General features: G+C 24.9%; 1 protein-coding gene across 3 annotated transcripts in view; it reads right to left on the reverse strand.

The window, feature by feature from the left end:
- Positions 1-19,048: 19,048 nt before the first annotated feature.
- The window catches only part of LOC126903014 (uncharacterized), a 63,766-nt gene continuing 62,271 nt past the window's right edge, over positions 19,049-20,543 (reverse strand). Inside the window, exon 6 of one of the 3 annotated variants that reach the window (XM_050680919.1) lies at positions 19,049-20,405. In XM_050680919.1, coding sequence (XP_050536876.1) covers positions 20,314-20,405 — 92 coding nt within the window. In that variant the 3' untranslated portion in view covers positions 19,049-20,313. The remainder of the gene's footprint in view (positions 20,406-20,543) is intronic. The other 2 variants (XM_050680909.1, XM_050680898.1) reach the window with 2 other exon arrangements.

Genomic DNA, 20,543 nt, shown 5'->3' on the forward strand with positions numbered 1-20,543 from the left:
CTATTAGTATGTCATTATACATATTTTAATTCAACTTTTAAAAAAACAAAATTTTTTCCGCAATTTTTCCTTTGTTGACTGGCCTAGATGTCAATTTTAAACTTGTAATTGAGCTAAAAGTTATGGTAATATATTCAATTTATTTTACTATAAACTTTCATAAATCTTTATCAAAAATTTTTCATCAACTTTAAAGAACCAAAAAAATAGGTTAAAATTGAAAATTTGGACTGATTATTTTTAACATATTAAAAATCAAATCAGTAATAATTTGAAAACAAATTTTTTTTTCTTTTAATTATTATTTTATATATATAATTAGTAATAATATAAAAAATTAGAAGTGATAGAAATAGTCTACTTGCAGATTTGAAAACAACGCGAAAAGTTGATTTAGAAAAGTATATTTTTGCTTCTGATGAAAGTTCCTTGTAGTCCAGTGCATTTTTTTATAGTAACAAACAGTTTTTATTGAAAATTATTGTATCAAGCCCTTTAAATTTTTATACACGTAAAAGTAAAGCAAAATATAACTTCTTTATTATTTTTATAATTTCTCCGTTTAAATTACAATATTAAATATCAATTTCATACTAAATTTAATAATTATAATTAGTATATATTCAAATATTATATTTTAAAATCAAAGAACTACTAATCATGATATAATTAAAGAAATAAGAGTTGATGTTGCTTTTGGAATAATCCACCAATTGCCTAATTAAAACAAAAAAAAAAAAAGTTTGTTGGGAATTTTTTCTGCTATTCTGCAAAATTACTCCTTCGTTGACTAGAATGAATCATTAAATAGAAAATTTTATGAGAATTAAAACAATGTTATTTTTAAGATTAATATGCAGTCAGAAAGTTTTATAATTATTATTTATTGTAAATTTATCAGAAAAACTCATTATTTTTTGCATTTTTATCGTAATAGAACACTTAAATAGAAATCATAGTAATCATTTCTAAGTAATTTTTGATATTTAAAAAGATTCTACTATTGAAATATCCAGAACTGAATTAATTTTAATGATTTACTTTAACTAAAAAAAAAAAAGTTAATATTTTGAATCCCTCTTGTGGGCAGGTAAAGGGTTAGATTTATAAAAAAAACCAAATGATAGATAAAGACATGCATCTAAATAAAAAAAAATATACTGATTTGGTCATTTTTGATAAAGTTATAACAATTAACAAAGTTATAAGTTTTATACACTGGACTACAAGGAACTTCCATCAGAAACAAAAATATACTATTCTAAATCAACTTTTCGCGATGTTTTAAAATGTGCAATTAGACTTTTTCTATAACTTCTAAGTTTTAATATTATTAAAAAATAGTTTTTACATATAAAAAAAATAAGGAAAATGACATATTGAACCTATTTTGTTTATCGCTTAAAGTTAATTGTTGTAAATGTTTATAATAAAAAAAAAAATTTATTTTACCATAACTTTTAGCTCAATTGGTAAGTTTGACATTGACATAATTAAATAGAAAATTTTATGACAATTAAAAAAATTGTATCGTTAAGATCAATATGTAGTCAGAAAGTTTTATAATTACTATTTATTGTAAATTTATCAGAAAAGCTCAATATTTTTTTGCATTTTTATGGTAATAGATAACTTAAATAGAAGTAATAGTAATAATTTCCTAGGAACTTTTGTTGTTTGTTGAAAAGATTCTATAATTGAAATATTGAGAACTTAATTAATTTTAATGATTTACTTTAACTAAATGTACCAATCAAAACAAAGTTGTTAAAAAGATTTACTCAATTGAGTGTATTATAAAATTTGATTATATTTGTAAAAATCAATTGTTAATTCAGGAGAAAAAACAATCATTTTTTTTAGAAATGATTTATATAGCAACATGTTACAAAAAAAAATTGTAATATTATAGTCTAGTAGTAGCACACACAAATAGAGTAAAAAAATTATTAAATTACAAAGTAAAATGATTTAATTTTGTAGTTGAAACCTATCATATCAAACTTCATTCGTTAATAAATATTTTGAAAACATTAGAAATTAATGATTTTAATTGTCTTTATGGAGACGATGTAATAACTAACTGTTTAATTGATAAATTAGAATTTTTTTTTCAATTTTTGAGAGTAATATCTTCAACTAGATACGAATTGTAGTCATTGGACGTATCGTTGAAAAAAGTAGGTCAAGTTAGAGCAGAGAAAATAAATGATATTCACAAAAAAACATCTTCTCGGCTTTGCATCGAAGCTAAAACTTAAAATATAGTAAAATAATTTTAATACGAATAAGAAATTTCTTCTTGCAAGGGGCGAGTAAAGTGATGGGATCATTGTTCTTTATTGAAGTTATTGAATCTAAATGAGTTAAAAATTCTTTAACTAACTTAATAAGAATTAAGAAAAAATGCAAAAAATTCATTGCCATACGCGGGTTGGAACCTCGTACCCCAAGCGTGTAAAACATAAATTTTACCAACTCGGCAACCGTACGTTGCTTCCGGCGGTTGAAAAATTGGCTATTTAAGCTAGTTCAAATTTCAAAGTTATTTTTCTCGACTTAAAAGAAACAAACATATTTAAATAAGTTTAACTATCTATACTATATCAATTTTAATTTATATAATATTTATGAAAATCTGTACTCCCCTTGTCAGGTATTTTAAAATAAAATAAAATACAAAACCCAGAATTTTAACACAAAAATAGCATATTTTTGCATACGGTAGTCATTTTTACCATGAAGACAAATCCAGAGGTCAAATTTTTTTTTTTCACATTAAAGTATATTACATAAGCTTTAATTTAAGATATATTTAAAAGTGTCAGTATTTCCGGAATACTTTCAAAAATTAAATTGAAAATATCGTAGTAACAATACGCATGTTTAAAGTTTTGACCCCCCTTGTTAAAGGGGTATGATCCGATTTACAAAAAAAGCGTGCCAGATGAAAGGGGTATATCAATATTTATTATAAAAAAATAATAATATAGATCCATACATTTTTCCAAAAGTTATATAAAATATAAATTAAATAATATAACATATAAAATCGAGATTTTTTTCACGGAAATCGTACGTTTTTCTTTAACTTTGATGTCCGTTTTCACCACGAAGACAAGTCCAGAGGTCAAATTTTTTTTTTTCAAATTAAAGTATATTACATAAGCTTTAATTTAAGATATATATAAAAGTGTCAGTCTTTCCGGAACATTTTCAAAAGTTAAGTTGAAAAAGTTCTACTTTCTATACGCATTTTAAAAGGTTTGCACCCCCCCTGTATAAAGGGAAATGGTCCGATTTTAAAAAAAAGTATGTCGAATGAAAGAAGTATATATAAAGTATTTATCATTAAAGAATAAAGTTGATTCATGCATTTTTTAAAAAGTTATAGCAACATAATGTTAAAAAATGTAAAATATAATATCAAGAATTTTTTCACAAAAATAGCATATTTTTGCATACGGTAGTCATTTTCACCATGAAGACAAGTCCAGAGGTCAAATTTTTTTTTTTCAAATTAAAGTATATTACATTAGCTTTAATTTAAGGTATATATAAAATTGTCAGTCTTTCCGGAACATTTTCAAAAGTTAAGTTGAAAAAGTTAATTTTTTGTAAAAAAGTTACCATTTTGAAACCCCTTCCTGTGGGCTGTTAAAGGGTCAAATGTTCACAAAAATATATAAAATGATAGGTAAATATCTAAGGTATCTATAAAAAAAAAAATTATATTGATTCGGTCATTTTTAAAAAAGTTATGGCAATTTTAAGTAAAAAAAATTGAAAAAATATCGAAAATTAGCGATTTTTAAATTTGTAATTTTTTGGGGGATTTCCCCCGTTTACGGGGAACGAGGGAATTTTTTTCAATTTTTGAGGGTAATGTCTTCGACTAGATACGATTTGTGATCTTTTGATATATTGTTCATCAAAATCGGTCCAGCGAGAGCTGAGATTGAGCGTTCACAGTCACAAAAAAAAAAAAAAATTAAAAAATAAAAAAACACATCATAGTAAAATTAATACCTTCTCAGCTTCGCATCGAAGCTAAAAATGTACGCATTCTTTTACAAAAAATGTTGATTTTTATACGAACCAAATCAAACAAGACAAACCATTTTGTGTCGTACTAAAAAACTTACACTATTCGATAAACCCCAAAATTATTAAGGAAGAATTAACTGAACTTGGTTTTAATGTCAAACAAGTCTTTAATGCTCTGAAGAGATATATAAAAAACCACTTTCTATGTTTTTTGTTGACATTGACCCAGACACAAACAACAACGAAATATTCAGAATCGACACTATTTACCACTCAAAAATAAAATTTGTAGAGCTCATACTTAATAATAACCCAATTCAATGCCTTAGATGCCAAAATTTCGGTCATACGAAAAGATACTGTAATCATGAACTTCGTTGCGTCAAATGTAACGGTTCACATAAGTCAGATGTTTGTCAAAAAACTAAAGACCAACCACCCAAATGTGTACTGTGTGGAGGAGCCCTCCAGCGAATTACAGAGGTGCCTGTGTATAAAAACGAGCAACAGCATAAATCACCCAATTCTAAATTTTACAAAAGCAGTCACCTTTTTAATTATAATAATTCAAACAATGTACAGGTCCCCATTGATAACACCCAATTAGAAAACATTAATGAATATACATATAAATCATACGCTAATTTACTCAACAGCACAATTATACAAACAATTCGCTAAACATAGACTTAACTAATAATAATAACAACGAATTCACTAAACAACTCTCATCTTTTTTCAACTAACTTAAAATCCTTAATTAATCCTTTAATATCCTTATTAACTACTGTAATTAATAAAATTATTTTTAAAAATGTCTAGCACGATTACCTCCAAAAATCCTATCATCAAAATACTCCTTTGGAATGCGAATGGTCTCCAACAATACAAAAATGAATTTCAAACTGTACTTATCAGTAACAAAATAGACATAGCACGAATAAGTGAAACACACTTTACTGACAAAAATTACTTTAATATTTACAATTACACACTATTTAAAACTAACGACCCTGATGGTACAGCTCATGCCGGTGCTGCCATTTACATTTCCAAAAATATACATGACGAAATAAGTCCAAATCAAAAACCTTCTATATAAACTTGAAGTGTGTCTATTAAAATCAATAACATACCAATTACCCTATCCGCGGTCTATTACCCTCCAAGATATAATATACGTCAAGATGACTTTCAACATTTTTTCAATTCTCTATGTCACTCATTTATAGCGGGAGGGGTCTTTAACTCTAAGCATTCAAAATGGGGTCGTGTTGGCAATAACCAAAAAGGAAAACGTCTAGATACAGTGATCAATCATAATCACTATTCATTCATTTCACCAACAGGACCAACTTACTGGCCAGCCCACGTAAACCGAAACCCTGATATTCTAGATTTCTTTGTAACAAATATCCCAAATCAACTAATTTCAAACATAAAAAATATTTGTGATATTTCCAGTGACCACTCACCCATTATTCTAACTGTTGGTGGTGAGAAAATACAGTGCAAATTCTCCTTACTACAAAATTTAAGCAGGTGTTCCTCAAGGAAGTGACTTGTCTCCCGACCTCTACAATACTTTTACCGCAGATATACCCCAATCTACTAATACTATTCTTGTTACATTTGCTGACGATACAGCTATAATCTGTATTCATAGTAATATTACCTAATCTACATAATCTACAAACACACGTCAACATCATCCACTCTTGGTTCAGGAACTGGAAAATTAAAATACATGCAAATAAGTCAAGTCATGTAATATTCGCCCACAGATCTGAAAAATGGCCAGATATGAAATTAAACAATACATTTATTAATACCATTAATAAAATTAAGTACCTAGGCAAAATTTTGGACAAACGACTGACGTGAGAACCTCACCTGAAAGACAAAAGGAAAATGGCCAACAGCAGACTTCATCTTTTTCGTCCATTACTAAAATCTAAATTACATCTCAAAACAAAATTACTTATTTATCAGTGAATAATAAGAACAGTCTGGTCCTATGGTATTCAGATATGGGGACCAGCTAAACCATCCAACATTAGACTAATACAATCCTTTCCAAATATAACATTACCAGTGTTAACTGGTGCGCCATGGTATGTAACAAATAATAACCTACACAATACTGTCAATGAACTTGTAATTTTACACTATACTAGATTTCACTCAAAACTTAATACAAATTAAAACCCTTTAATTAAAAAAATGTAACTTCAATACCTGACAACCCACCACGAAGACTCAAACGTAAATGGAATCGAGACTTATTGACTTAACAAATTAATGACAACAATAAAAACATAACTTCTATACAGCTTTAACTAAAACTAATCCAGGTGTTACCAATGGGTGACTTCCTTTTAACGCTATCAATGTTATGTAATTGAATAAGTCAAAAAAAAACTTTTTGTAAATTTTATGTACAGATTGTTTTTTTTTAATAAAGAGAAAAAAAAGTCGAAAAACACTGGCGTCAGAAAGCGTTTTTCTCAAAAACGGTCGAAATTTTAAAACCCGAACGGGTGAGCGGTAAAAATTTTTCGACCTTCTCCTATAATTTTCTCAGTATCTCGTGACCGAGTTCTGTGGTTAAAAAAAATGTTGAAAATCCGAGCACGTTAAGTAATTTTCACAGAAAAGCGTTTTTTCCTTGTTCTATTGTATAATAAAATTTTTAAAGTTAACACGGCCGCCGGGGATTGACGGCCGGTTATAGAAAGTGTACCGGAAATCATGTGAAAAAAAGAGGCACGGTACGGGATTAGAACCCGCGACCCAAGGCGTCGTATAGACAAACCTTACCACTAGGCCACCGTGCACTTATGATTCAGATCCCGATACACTTTCATATAGGTTGATAACGTGATGTGCGGCTGAGGGAAACACGGTACCGTGTCAAAGTTATAAATCGGTGTGCAGTCTAATGTATGCATTTTAATACAGTGAATAATAATTATATATATATATATATATATATTAATCTTAAAATTAAGCCAATTATATAGGATTTTTTAAATTAAAATTATAATTACAATTATATGTTAGAAAATAATTCATACATACAATATAACTGTGCTAAAGAAAAAGTATAATGTCATTTTACAATTTATAATAACTATTTTTGTCCAAGCTATGAAAACTAAATTTGATTTTTCGAAGTTAAGAAAAAATAAAGTCAAAAATAATTTTTTTTATTTACACAATGCTCACGTAATCTATGTGACATGTGTAACTAATACAACATTTTCTAAGAATATTTTTTTGTGAGACTTTCAAAAAAAATGAAGTATCTATGATTAATTAATTATTCATTTATAATAACGAAGTTAATAATTTTTTCATTGAATTTAAAAATAACTATCATGTTAATTCCTACTCATTGTATTTGCTTTGGTAAATTTTTCTAATAGAAGTATTTATTTTTTATAATATAAAATATAAAATATAGTATTTTTTAGCCCCTATGCAAAGCTGAGAAAGAATTTATTTCGTTTTATTTTGATTTTATTTGGGTCGACCTGAAGTAATGCCTAACGGCAGTTCCAGGGCATCCCTAAAATTATAAGCATTAAAAAAGATTATTTTGTCTTTTTTCATTTATTTTACTGTAATCTTTACAGAAAAAAATAGAACTGAAATGAAATTTTCGAAGACTAACACAAAACATTTATTTATCCATTGAATTACTTTTTTTTATAAATTTGACTTTTTCTTATTATATAAAACAATTTAAACTAGATAATAACATTATAAAAATTCATTCATTTATCTTATATATTTTAACTTAAAATTTTGATTTTTTTTTTTTGAAATTTAAAATGTCTATGAATTTTTAAATAAATACCATAACATAACAAAATTTTTATGTGATATAATAGAGATCTAATGAAATTTTTATGAAGTATGTTCTTTTTAAAAATCTAATGAGAACCAAAGCACTGGATGAGTTTGAAAGAGACCATCCACGAATAAAAACATATTTTCAGTCTAATTTTTGGAAATTTTCCGGTAGGGTCTGACAATTTTTAACCAAAATAAAATTTGGTATATTAAAACACGATAAATATTTGATAAAACCAATCAATCGATAGTGTACTAGGTGAACCAGATCGATCAGGAAAAATACATACATGTTTTCTAGTTCTTTACTTTTACTTTTTTTGTAAATAAACTTGTCTCAAGTAAAGGGTAGTGATTACTATTGGAATCCCACTTAAGAATATTCCATGAAAAGCTCCAAGATTAATTAAAAATAAAATAAGCATACCATTTTTATATAACGTCGTATTTTTATAACCTATTAAATTTTTGTATAGAAAACACATTTTATGACAAAATGATTTTTTTATAAAAACCTACTCTATTACTGACAGAAAAAAAAATTATTTTAAAACTTTTTTTTTTTTAGTTACATTTAATTACATATTATTCTTTAAATATTAGTTAAATAATACGTTTTAAGTATATCCCTCATGCACCCAAGCAGAAATTTTTGTACAACGCCAGTATTAACTAAGGGCGCAGTACTGCGACAGTACTGTCATTTAATAGCTGAAGGCCTATACTGGTGTAGTACTCGCTGTTATTTTGTTTTTGTACTGAGACAGTACTGACCGTAAGTACTGGCTGCCGTTGTAACGCCATTGTTGTTCGAATACCGGCGGAGTATTGGCACTACTAAACCTCCTGTACTGATTTGCCCTGTCTCGTCGGACTCGTGCCAAAGTGATTAATTTCTACTTTAATCTGAATTTCTTAAGTAAGAGTTAGATGTTAAATCTGTATATATTAAATTATTTAAACGTACAATTAAAAAATATACATTTAAGGAAGAGTAGTATTATAACCTTAATTGTTTTTTACGTATATATTATATGTGCCATCGTAGGATCTGTATTGCGCCATTATTAATGTTTTACAGAATCTGTACACGACTGTACTTGACTATTACTGTATCATTAGTAAAGTTGTATAGAACCCATACTGACCTATAGTAATGAGGATACAATAAAATGTTTGAGGTTACATTTTAGTAGTAATAGTCATTTAAATTTTTAACATAACTTTATTTGTTTATGAAATTTAAAATTATAAAGTTACAATTTTTTAAGTTAATATACATATATATAATATACAAAGGATTACAAATACAGGTAACTAATTGTTTTTTTATGTCATCGTTATTCACAGATTCGTTTATTATGACTTCATCAACAGATATGCTTAAAGATGATAGTAAGGCACAATTTTGTAAGTTAACATTTATTAATACATACCAACTGGTAATACAGAAAACATCTGTCGTTAAAGTCATAAATGACAATAGACGCTGCGAATCTGTAAAATAGCGACGTCATAAAAAAAAAATTAGTTCCCCGTATTTTTAATTCCTCGTGTAATATACATGAATATTAACTAAAAAATTTGAAACTTAAGTTTTATATCAAAAAAAAAAACCCAGCACAGTGCGGTCGCGTCACAATGAAGACGTGGCATAGTTGGGTCCAGCATAGATTTAATCAGACAGTGATTAAAATCACTATTATAAAAAACGCTTCAATGGAAATCTGTAGATAGTGTTGAATTTTAAAGAAATTGTGGATTATTCCAAATGCAACATGATCACCAATTTCCTTATTTATATCCTGATTACAAGTTTTATGATTTATAGGTGTAATATATGAATAAATATTTATTATAGCAATTAAATATAGTATGTGTTTTGTACGAGGCAGCTAGACCGTAGGACGGCTAGTTGTGCACCGCACTAGAATGCCGTTTTACCTTAAGCCTGTTTAAATCGCAATTATTGAAGTGGCAGTGGGTCACCTGGGGGATGACGACTAACGGTACATCCAATAAGTAACGAGATTAGTCAATAATTAAATAACAAATAACCACATATATTAGAAATTCTTCAAAGAGTATCTTAAATTTAACGGGTAACGGGGGACCCTTAAATACTAATAGCCAGCGAAGCGGCCTAAAACAGAATATTTAATCTCAATTAAAACAAACATTAAAAATAATATGAAACTCAGCTGAATAAATGAAACTGTTGATAGTGATGAGTGGACTGTATGATATCTTGTGGTAATGGTGTCGAACATCTGAGTATGACGAGTCAGAGTGTAGATCCAGACACGTAATGGCAGATGAGAACAGACGGTCATTTAAATTTTTAACATAACTTTATTTGTTTATGAAATTTAAAATTATAAAGTTACAATTTTTTGAGTTAATATAGCGATACGCAAAAGGGATGATCTTAAAAAGTATTATATGTCTAATAATTTAAGTATAATTAGTAACTAAAAGTAACCCAAAAAAAAAGTTTTAAAATTATTTTTATTAATTTAGTTATTAAGTGGGTTATGGCAAAAAATTCACATTGCATTATATTATAGATTATTCCTCTAAGAATTGCATTGTTTGATATATTAAATGGAATTATAAAAACATAAACTTTAAATTGAACTTAAATACATAGTAATTTACACAGAGATTTTTAGATAAAAATCCCTAAATATGATTAACTCTACTATGATCTTAAAAAATACAAATTCATGATTTTCAATTTGGGGATTCAAAATGACAACTTTTTCAAAAAAAATTAACTTTTGAAAGTGTTTCGAAAATACTGATACTTTTATATATATATTAAATTAAAGCTTATGTAATATACTTTAATATTAAAAAAAAAATTTCGGACTTTACTTTGTCTTCATGATGAAAATAGCTACCGTATTCAAAAATATGCTATTTTTGTGTTAAAATTCTTGGTTTTGTATTTTATTTTATTATAAGGGGATTACACTGATTTTCATAAATATTATATCAATCTAAATGACACAGTATAAAAAATTAATCCTATTTAAATTTTTTTGTTTCTTTGAAGTCGAGAAAAATAACTATAAAATTTAAACTAGCTAAATTTCCATTTTTATTAAGTGACGAATTAGACGTACGGTTTTTGAGACGGTAACACTTGGGTCTTTTACGCCTGTGGCACTGAATTTTTTCTTAATTCTTTTTGAGTTAGAAAAAATTTAGATTCAATAATTTCAATAAATATTATGGATCCCATTACTGTAGTCTACTCTCGTGAGAAGAAATTCATATTAATATTATTTTACTATATGGTTTTTTTTGTAGCTATCATTTATTGCTTGACCTACTTTTTTGACAATCTTTTTTTTTTTAAATTCAACACTATCTACAGATTTCCATTGAAGCGTTTTTTATAATAGTGATTTTAATCACTGTTGGATATCATCTATACTGGACCCAACTATGCCACGACCCCACTGTGCCACCACCCCTATTTTTTTATATAACTTGACTTAGACATTTTCTTTTTTAATGCTCGTGGTATAAACAAATAGTCTAAAAAATAGTCTTAAAAAGATTAATTTCATGTAATGTATCTAATAATTTATAAAAACTATAACGGGAAATGAACTATGAAACCATTTTTATTGAGAAGTAAAGTTTATAAATTATTTCCATAAATACTTTTTACTGTATGGATTTAGTTTCAACTTTTAATAATTATAATATCAAGGAAAAACTATGGGCAATATTCAAGTAGCAATTAACAACATTATCAGAATTAGAATTACTATAGTAGTAATTACTATGCTAATGTCGCTTACAATGTTCATCGTTTCATTAGTAAAGGTTCTGGTCATTTGGCCATCCAATTTCTATAACATCAGGGACGGCAAAACAATAAAGATAATAATTAATAATTATTCCATTCCATTATGATTTAGGAAGCCAAATTTATACAATTATGTTACCATACTTTAATAAAAACTAAATATAAATTTCCAGAACATTTTTTTTTATATTAAAAGTTAAAATAGTTTAAAAATATCAAATGTAATCATTATTTTATATCCTTTACTCTTTATTTAAACGTAAAACAAATTATAAAAAGCTATATATTTTTGTATACATTTTTCTAAAATAATAGTATGGTATAATAATAAGTTGAACTTGTAATTACTTGATTTTTCGCAAAATTAATAAATACATGCTAATAATTCTATAAACTTTATATATGTTTATTTCAAACATTTTTTAAATGGTAAAATTTAATGGTCATCTACAAACAACGCAGGTTTATTAAGATATCCAGTAAAATTCATACTGACATCCCGGATTTTACTTTTGTAATGTTAAAAATTTTAATAATGTATATTCTACCAATTTTTTCTAAGGCACAATTTTTATTATTTTTATTTTAATAATTGAAGTATAAATATTTGCAATATATATTTCATCATGATTTTTAAAATTTCAAATTTAGTCAACATAAATCAAATTATTTAAAATTTAAATTAAATTATTTGAATAGAAATGAAATATAGTTTATACATTTTATTTTATCTTATTTATGAATAAGATTTATACAATTCACTAGACTACTTATGGTTTAAAGTTCGATTATATTTTTTATTTTTCAAATAACCATATTAATCAAATATATTTTAAGACTAATATATGTAACAATAAAATATTCATCTTAAATATAAATTAAATTAAAAAAACAATAATTTTTATTTTAGTTAGAGATCAAACTTATAGATATCGAAATAAATTATAATAAATAATTATACTTAATTAATTTTGTTGACTTTCAACTGTATAAAACCAACTATCTATAAATAAACTCATTTTTAACTTTCTTAAATATTTTTAATTTGCAGTAATAATTGTTTCTTTTGTTGAAATTACTAATATTTCTATACAATTGTATTTCATAATTCATTAAATTTATTAGACAGCGTGTCTGAGATCTAACTGACAATGCTATACACTATTAGTTAGAACTTATCATGCAACTATCATTCCGTTCAAATTTTTTATCTTAATAATTATTTATTAAATATTAACTTATAACCGTATTAGAATTACTATATTATTGAAATAAAGTTTTTTAAAAGAAAATTACATTTACAGAGTTATAAATCTGTAATGGCACAATAAATATAACATAAAATCTATAAACTGATATTTTAGGTTCTCTTCAAGGGGGTTAAATGGCTAAGTAAGCACAATAAATTTAAATATTCGATTATTTTAATGTTATAACGCGCTCTAGTCCCTTTTTTCTCACCCTTTATAAACAAAGTTGCTCTGGTATTGTTTTATTCATTGTATTATTGTTAGGGTACTTGAATCGCGAATCAATTTTTTTATAATTATATTTATCATTATTCGAATACGGTTATACTGAAAATGTAAATATTAATTTGAATGTAATAAATTATTCATTCGATTCTCCCCATTTTGCAAAACAAACGGTGATTTAAACTTTTTCTCCTCTTTTAATCCTTGTAACAGTAAAATGCTATTTTCGTGATTTTTTTTTTTTTTTGGATTTAATTTTCTCGCTCTTCTGTTCTTTTATCATATACTGCATCTAATTAGTTTTTAAATTTAAAAATTATAATCTAAAAGAAGTAACAAATTAAGAGTTTATTTAGGAGTATTGTTTAGAAGAAATATATGAGCTTGTTTTAAAATATTGTTGTAGAAAAAATAAATATCATAATAATAAGTTAATCAAGTATATTTAATTCAATTAAAATACTTAATCGTATATACTAAAAAAATGTTTTTTATAGTTTAAAAATAAACTAATTATACAGATATGAATATCTGAATTATACAATAGCGTTGATTACATTGTGTATAGATGAACTGTATATGAAAGAGGCGTTTATATATCTCGTTTGTCGACTGTTGCCAATTACCCAGTAGCGACAGCATCAATTGATGAGACAAAAAGGTAGACATATTAGGTTAATGTTTGTGTGCTTACGATCAGACAATCCACGTTCGAATAATAATATATTACCTATGTCTTTTATACTGACGCTGACAGATTTATGGTGACACACTAGTAGCTATTACCATTTACAGTAATACAGAAGCGACAAAAAAGAACTTTAAGAGAACAGTAATTTAGTTTAAAAACTAGACGCATATAAAAAGTATTCCATCATCGATACACTTCTCAGCATCATAGATTTCTATCAATAATTTAAAATTAAGTAATTGAATATCGCCGTATTCCATTAATTTCAACTGAAAGCTATTTTCTATATCCTTCGTCAAGGTAACAAATTACTTGTTTTTTAATATATGCAGGAACTGGCTACTTATTGCATCTGATAACTGATATATATACAATAAATGCGTTTTTATTTATTTACTAATTATTTAAATGTAGTTTTACATGCATAAATATTAACAAAACACTTGTTTTGTTTTATTCTAAATGGGCTATTTAATTTGACGTTTATTGATAATTTAATTATACATTAATTAATTAGGTACATTATTTATATTGTAAATATAATATTTATATAGTAATAATAATATTTCTTAGTTAAATAATTGAAAATGTGTTATTAGTTTATAATTGTAATTATTAAAATAGACTGAATTATATTTAAATGAAAATATTTACATAATGTTGTGTGCATTGATGTAATGAATAATACTAGAAAATATAGGAACATGGATACTATAGAGATAATGTTATGTTTGAGGGTGAGTTGAAATCTGATCGCAATTTAAAAAAATGCACACATTAAACTTACAAACTCTCATCAAATTAAGTAAATTAAACGAGTTTATGGATATTATGTGCTTAACGAAGAATCTTAATTAACATAACACTTCGTTACTGTCAAATAAATAATATAAAAAATACCATTAATAATCTACACTATTGTATGGGGTAATTTAAAATATTTTTAAAAATTACCATGAAAAAAATTATCTGTGTATGAATAACAACATTTAATATAGGTAGAGATAATAGGTTTTAATTACTTCGAGACATTTGAAATTTTTTTATGTAGTATTATTTCCAGACTTAATGTTTCAAAATCTTATTTTTAAATTGTTAAAAGATTAACTTCGAAACTAAAATATTAATTTATATTTTAGTTTTATGTATTTATTTTCGATCTTAGAAGAAAGGGTCTTTAGTTAAATTTACTTTTAGGAGACCTTTGAACAAATTTGAATATTATATATTGAGGATCTAGGATTAAAAAAACGAATCAGCCAAATTTTTCAGTTTAAGAAGAGTAAAATTAAATTTCATTTTTCATTTAAACTAATGAAAATGGTATCTTCTTAAAATTATATACTTTCCAAAATCATAAAAAGTATACTATTTTCATATTTACAAATATTTCTATTCTTATTGAAATTGACTAATAATTAAAAACCCCAATTATTAATTAATAATTTTAGAATAGTGTTGCTTTGGTCATAATATTTAATGAAATGCAAACATAATTTAATATATTACACAAAAATAACACATTTCCCCTTAAAATTGAATTTAGCCCCTCCTCTTTATGACTAAATATATAGTATATATTGTTATATTTACATAAATACTCAAATAATTAGTTTTAAAAAATAAACAATTTTTATCTTTAATATAATTAATAAATAATATTATTATCAATGATCTAGAATTAAAGAAATGTATCAACCAAAATCGAGGTTTTTCGATTGTTATTCTATTTTAAATGACAAATAAAATAGTTTGTGATGTGAAAATTGTTTAATATAAATTATATTAGAAGATATGATTTTTTTTAGAAAAAATAAAATTTTTCCATTAACTCAAATGGAAAATAAAAATTTAACTTTTTCCTGAAAAGTAAGAAATTGGTTAATACATTTCTTTAAACTTATCCCTTCATTATACACTAGCATAATATACTAGTGTAAATGTGTAATGACAAAAACTGGTTAAGTTTTACATTCTAAAATTAACTAATATCGAAGTAACCTACTGGATTATGTTTATACAATTTCATATCGTGTCAATGCATCAAGTTTTACAACAAATTATTGGGCATATTCGTTCCATAATTATTAATTAGATAATATTTAAGAAGCCATTAAAATGTAGGGAGCTATGGTTTTTAAGGTTTCCATGATCTGATATATTATATAAGTAGGTTGTAAAAGTTTTTGAACCAGTTAACATGTATATAAGCTTGAAGACGTAGAAAATATGCTCTATTCGTATTAATAATAAAGAACTACGACTAAAAATGTTTTCAGTAGTATATTTTATATAAATATACTGCTGTTGACGGGTTTCTAATATTACTTGTAATAAATTGAATATACTCGCCTGTTATGTACATAATCTAATTAACATTAATGTAAATTAAACACTATAATGTATAGATATATGTATAATCGTTTAGATCAATTTTCTAATAATTATTCGGAATAATATATTTTATTCGACGTTTTTTTATTCAATTATTATTGTTATAATAATTATTACAATTAATATTGTACTATCTACATAGTGAAATTAGATTTTTTCATATCGTTTTCCTAGAGTTTATTTGTAGAATGTTACTATAAAAAATAATTTAAAATTAATTACCGTAAAAATACTTCAAAGAATAACTCAAAAAAAGAAATCATCGAAACATTTAAAATGTTATTTATTTAAAAATTATTTAAAATACAATAAAATATTTACAGTATTTTTTTATAGAATCATAATCTGAAAATTTATATTCGTTTTTTTCCAATAACTTGATGAAATTTACTGATGTGGCATTATATTTTCCAAAATTAGGTATACCACCAAAAAATTAATCAAACATGATTAATTTATACTTTAAAAACTACATGTGCCCAATGTTTGACGTTATTCATTGATTTTTAAAATGTTCAACAAAGATAATCATAGCATACAAATTATAATTATATTTTGCACTTTATTTTACTAAAACAGCACTATTCATACCACTGAAATTATTCATTGTCAACGTACATTGTACTCTTTACTGTTAAAAACATAAGTATAATGAGTCCATAATGGCTGTACATTGTGGGTATTATAAAAGTACAATTATTGTGGTCTTAGTGTGCGTCTGAAAAAATGTCTACTATAGGAATTATGTATTGTTTGTATTATTATTGTAATGTAACTTAAAAAGTATAGGAACGTTTTACTAAAAGGAAGAAATAATAGAATGAAAAACAAACAGAACTCGTTGGAGTGTATTTCATCGTCCAGCAATACATAAACGTTTAATGTCAAGTGTAGTGTGTTTTATACTCATAATGATAATGATATAAAATGAATTTAATACATTATGTAGGTATATACATACGAACTATGAGTTCTAACTCTTTAGTGTGGGAAGGTTTTGACGCTCTCTCTTCCAAGATTAATTATTGTTTATATTATGAAAGAAGGAGCAAAACACTTGGCACTGTTTCTTCTGTTTGATGGTTTTAAGATGATCCGTATGCATACAAATTTGATGTTTTAATATTTTTTTAATTAATCTATTTTTTTTATTCTAACATATGAAAAAATTTGTATTGTAGAAAAGAAATAATTTTTTTTTTAATATTGTTTTTCACAACTGAAACAATACATCTGAATATTTGTTAAGAATAATTAGGATTACTAAAATTAGAGTACCTCTAAAACAAAAAAAGTTTATAGAATAAATAGTTTTATTTTCTTATTTACCAATAAATTATTTTTTATTTCATCTTGAAATTGGGTAATACTTATAAATATAGTCAAAAATAACTGTTATCATCATCAACATTTACCGTTAGTCTAAAGAACTAAACAAAATTTGACATTAGTTAATATAATATAATAATAAAATTAATTAATATTCATTTCTAATAGAAAATTTTTAGTGAAAAAATTTTTCTACTTTTTAATTACGCCTTTTTTGTTCAAACAAAATGTATAATATTATATTTGTATTTAGAATGCTATTATATCAAATTCGTAAATAAAAAATATCCGAATACAGAATTTTGCATTCGAATACTACTACTAAATAAATCAACGACTTATTTTGACAATCCATTCAAACATAGTATAATTTATTGTTAAAAAAAACAAAAACATTTCCGATTGCAATCTTGGAATGACTAGAAAAAAAGAAGTACAATGTGTTTCACATTCCTTGATGTTATTTTTCTTCTACATAAAACAAAAATGAAACATAAATAGCTTATGTTGATTTTATTGAACTTGGTAGATTCTTTATTGAAAAAAATATTTACTTGTTACTTTGAGATCGCTTAGATTAAAAAACCTTTACTTAATACTTGGGTCTATTATAATAAAAGCATATTTTATGAACCCTTTCAAATTTTGTATGGATCAAAAATCTAAAATCAATATTAACTTAGTTTTATATTTTGAAGTATACGATTGATATAATATTGTATAACTTAGGTTGACGTTAGTAGATTTTATAACAAAGAAAATAGTTAAATTAAGCCCTACTGCAATATTAAAAATTTTGATATAATATCCATTAACTGTGTACATTCACTGAAAAATACCAATTTCCTATGTAACATTATTAATTACAATGTGTTGTTAGCTAGTTATAAATATTTGCACATTATTAGTGTAATGAATTTTCCAGAGAACAAAATTTTTTTAGCTTTATGAGTGTAACATCAAAATATAAATTAATAAAGAACTTTAAAAGATGAAAAACTTTTAACTGTTCATTCAATGAGGAAGTCACCCTATTTATTTGTAAAATTATTTTATAACAACTATAAGAATACCGAAAGTTATTATTCATCAAAAGAAATATGCATAATCATTTTTTCATAAAGTACAATATTTTCGTATTATTTAAAACAACTAAATTATTCTCTAACAAGCTGTTTAATAATTTTTCATTTAAATAATCAATGAGCGTCAACAATATATTATTTTGAATTTTAATGTTCGACATAAATTAGAAATATATTTTAAAATATACTTGCAATTTATAGTTATTTATTTAATTTATATCTATAAAGAATTTTCAGAATCTGTAAAGTATATAGTTATACATAATTATTTTTTTACAACAATGATTAATGATTAACTCGGATTATATAGAATGTAAATAATGTCCTTTAAATCTGTATATTTAGTTAAACTATAAACTATAAATGTGAATTCTTGTTCAAAAATGATAAAAGATAAGTTCTTTAAATCAATAAATAAATCTCAGAGTCATAAATCTGTTAACAAAGTCGCATAAAAATTTGACAAATAAGTATTACAGTTTCTTTTATTAACCACAGTCACAATTGTATGAGATCGTTGATGTAAATACACGTGTAATCATTTCGTTTGAGTATAAAGAAATTAATATTTTTAAGCACTATGAGTGCGTAATTTAAATATTTTATATGCAATTTAAAATAATTTCTGAGTGTTTTTGAAGATTAAAGTTCACTTTGGAATACAATTTACATCGAAAATATAATTTTATATTAGTTGTATTTGACATCCACTCGACTGAAATTTGCCAATTACTTAGAATTAGGTTATCGCACTTCACAAAGAAAAGAAAAAACACATAATTTTATTTTTTAGTATGTTCAATTTCACTTGTTGACAAATTTTAATTTATGTCAACTCACAGCAATTATACAGCAATTTATTTTACGCATGACAAAATATTTTTTTTTACAATATAGTGAGCTCAGAATACAAAATAAAACATTTTTTACATTCATAGTTACTTTTATATTACATCAATTAATAGTTTTTTAAAATGCATTTCATGGACAACAAATAAAAATAAAAAATTCAGAAACAAGTATTTAATAACAATATAGTTAAAAAATAGTATTTAAAATCGATCCCTAAGGTGGTGACGTCACCACTTTCAATTTAAAATGCAATATGTACGTAATTTATTATAAGAATTATTCAAAAATGACTAGACAACAACATGTAAAAAATACACACTATTACTTTAATAAGAAATTACGCCTCACCATATTAACAGGCAATTTTAAATTATTTATTCTCTCAGAATTATTTTTTTGTGTATTTCTTTAACAAACAGTAAAAAATCACACAGAGTGCTTCTTTTATAAATTGAGATATCAATATTTATGAGATTTTCGCGCGCTATGAGTACAAAAATTGAATATGTATAATTTATTAAAATTAATAGTTATAATAAATATAGGTTTATACAATGCAAAATTTAGGAAACATAAATCAACAACAATTTTTACATAGTCTCTAATAAATATACATGTATGTACAAAGTAAACATATTAAAAAAAATATTGATTTATACAAAAAAAAGACAAAACACAAGTCGATACTTTTTGTTTTTTTATGTATGGACTCGGCCTTATAAAACGACGACAGGACAATCACTTAAGGGGCAAACCAACTTAATGTCGTACATGAAGTACTTCTGGTGTCAATTGGTTTGACGGTGACACATCATTATCAAAATGCCTTTGATTGTACGTTCGACATCGATCTATAATAAAATAAAAATTAGTTAAGTTATTATAAAATCAGAAAAAATATTTAATAGATAAGTAATTAGATATACTGCGTCGTAAAATTATAATAATAATAATTTTCGAGAATATTCCCTGTAATGTTTTTAAAAATA

This window comes from Daktulosphaira vitifoliae, unplaced genomic scaffold (assembly GCF_025091365.1).
Source record: "Daktulosphaira vitifoliae isolate Bord-2020 unplaced genomic scaffold, ASM2509136v1 Scaffold_1, whole genome shotgun sequence".
Taxonomy (NCBI): Eukaryota; Metazoa; Arthropoda; class Insecta; order Hemiptera; family Phylloxeridae; genus Daktulosphaira; species Daktulosphaira vitifoliae.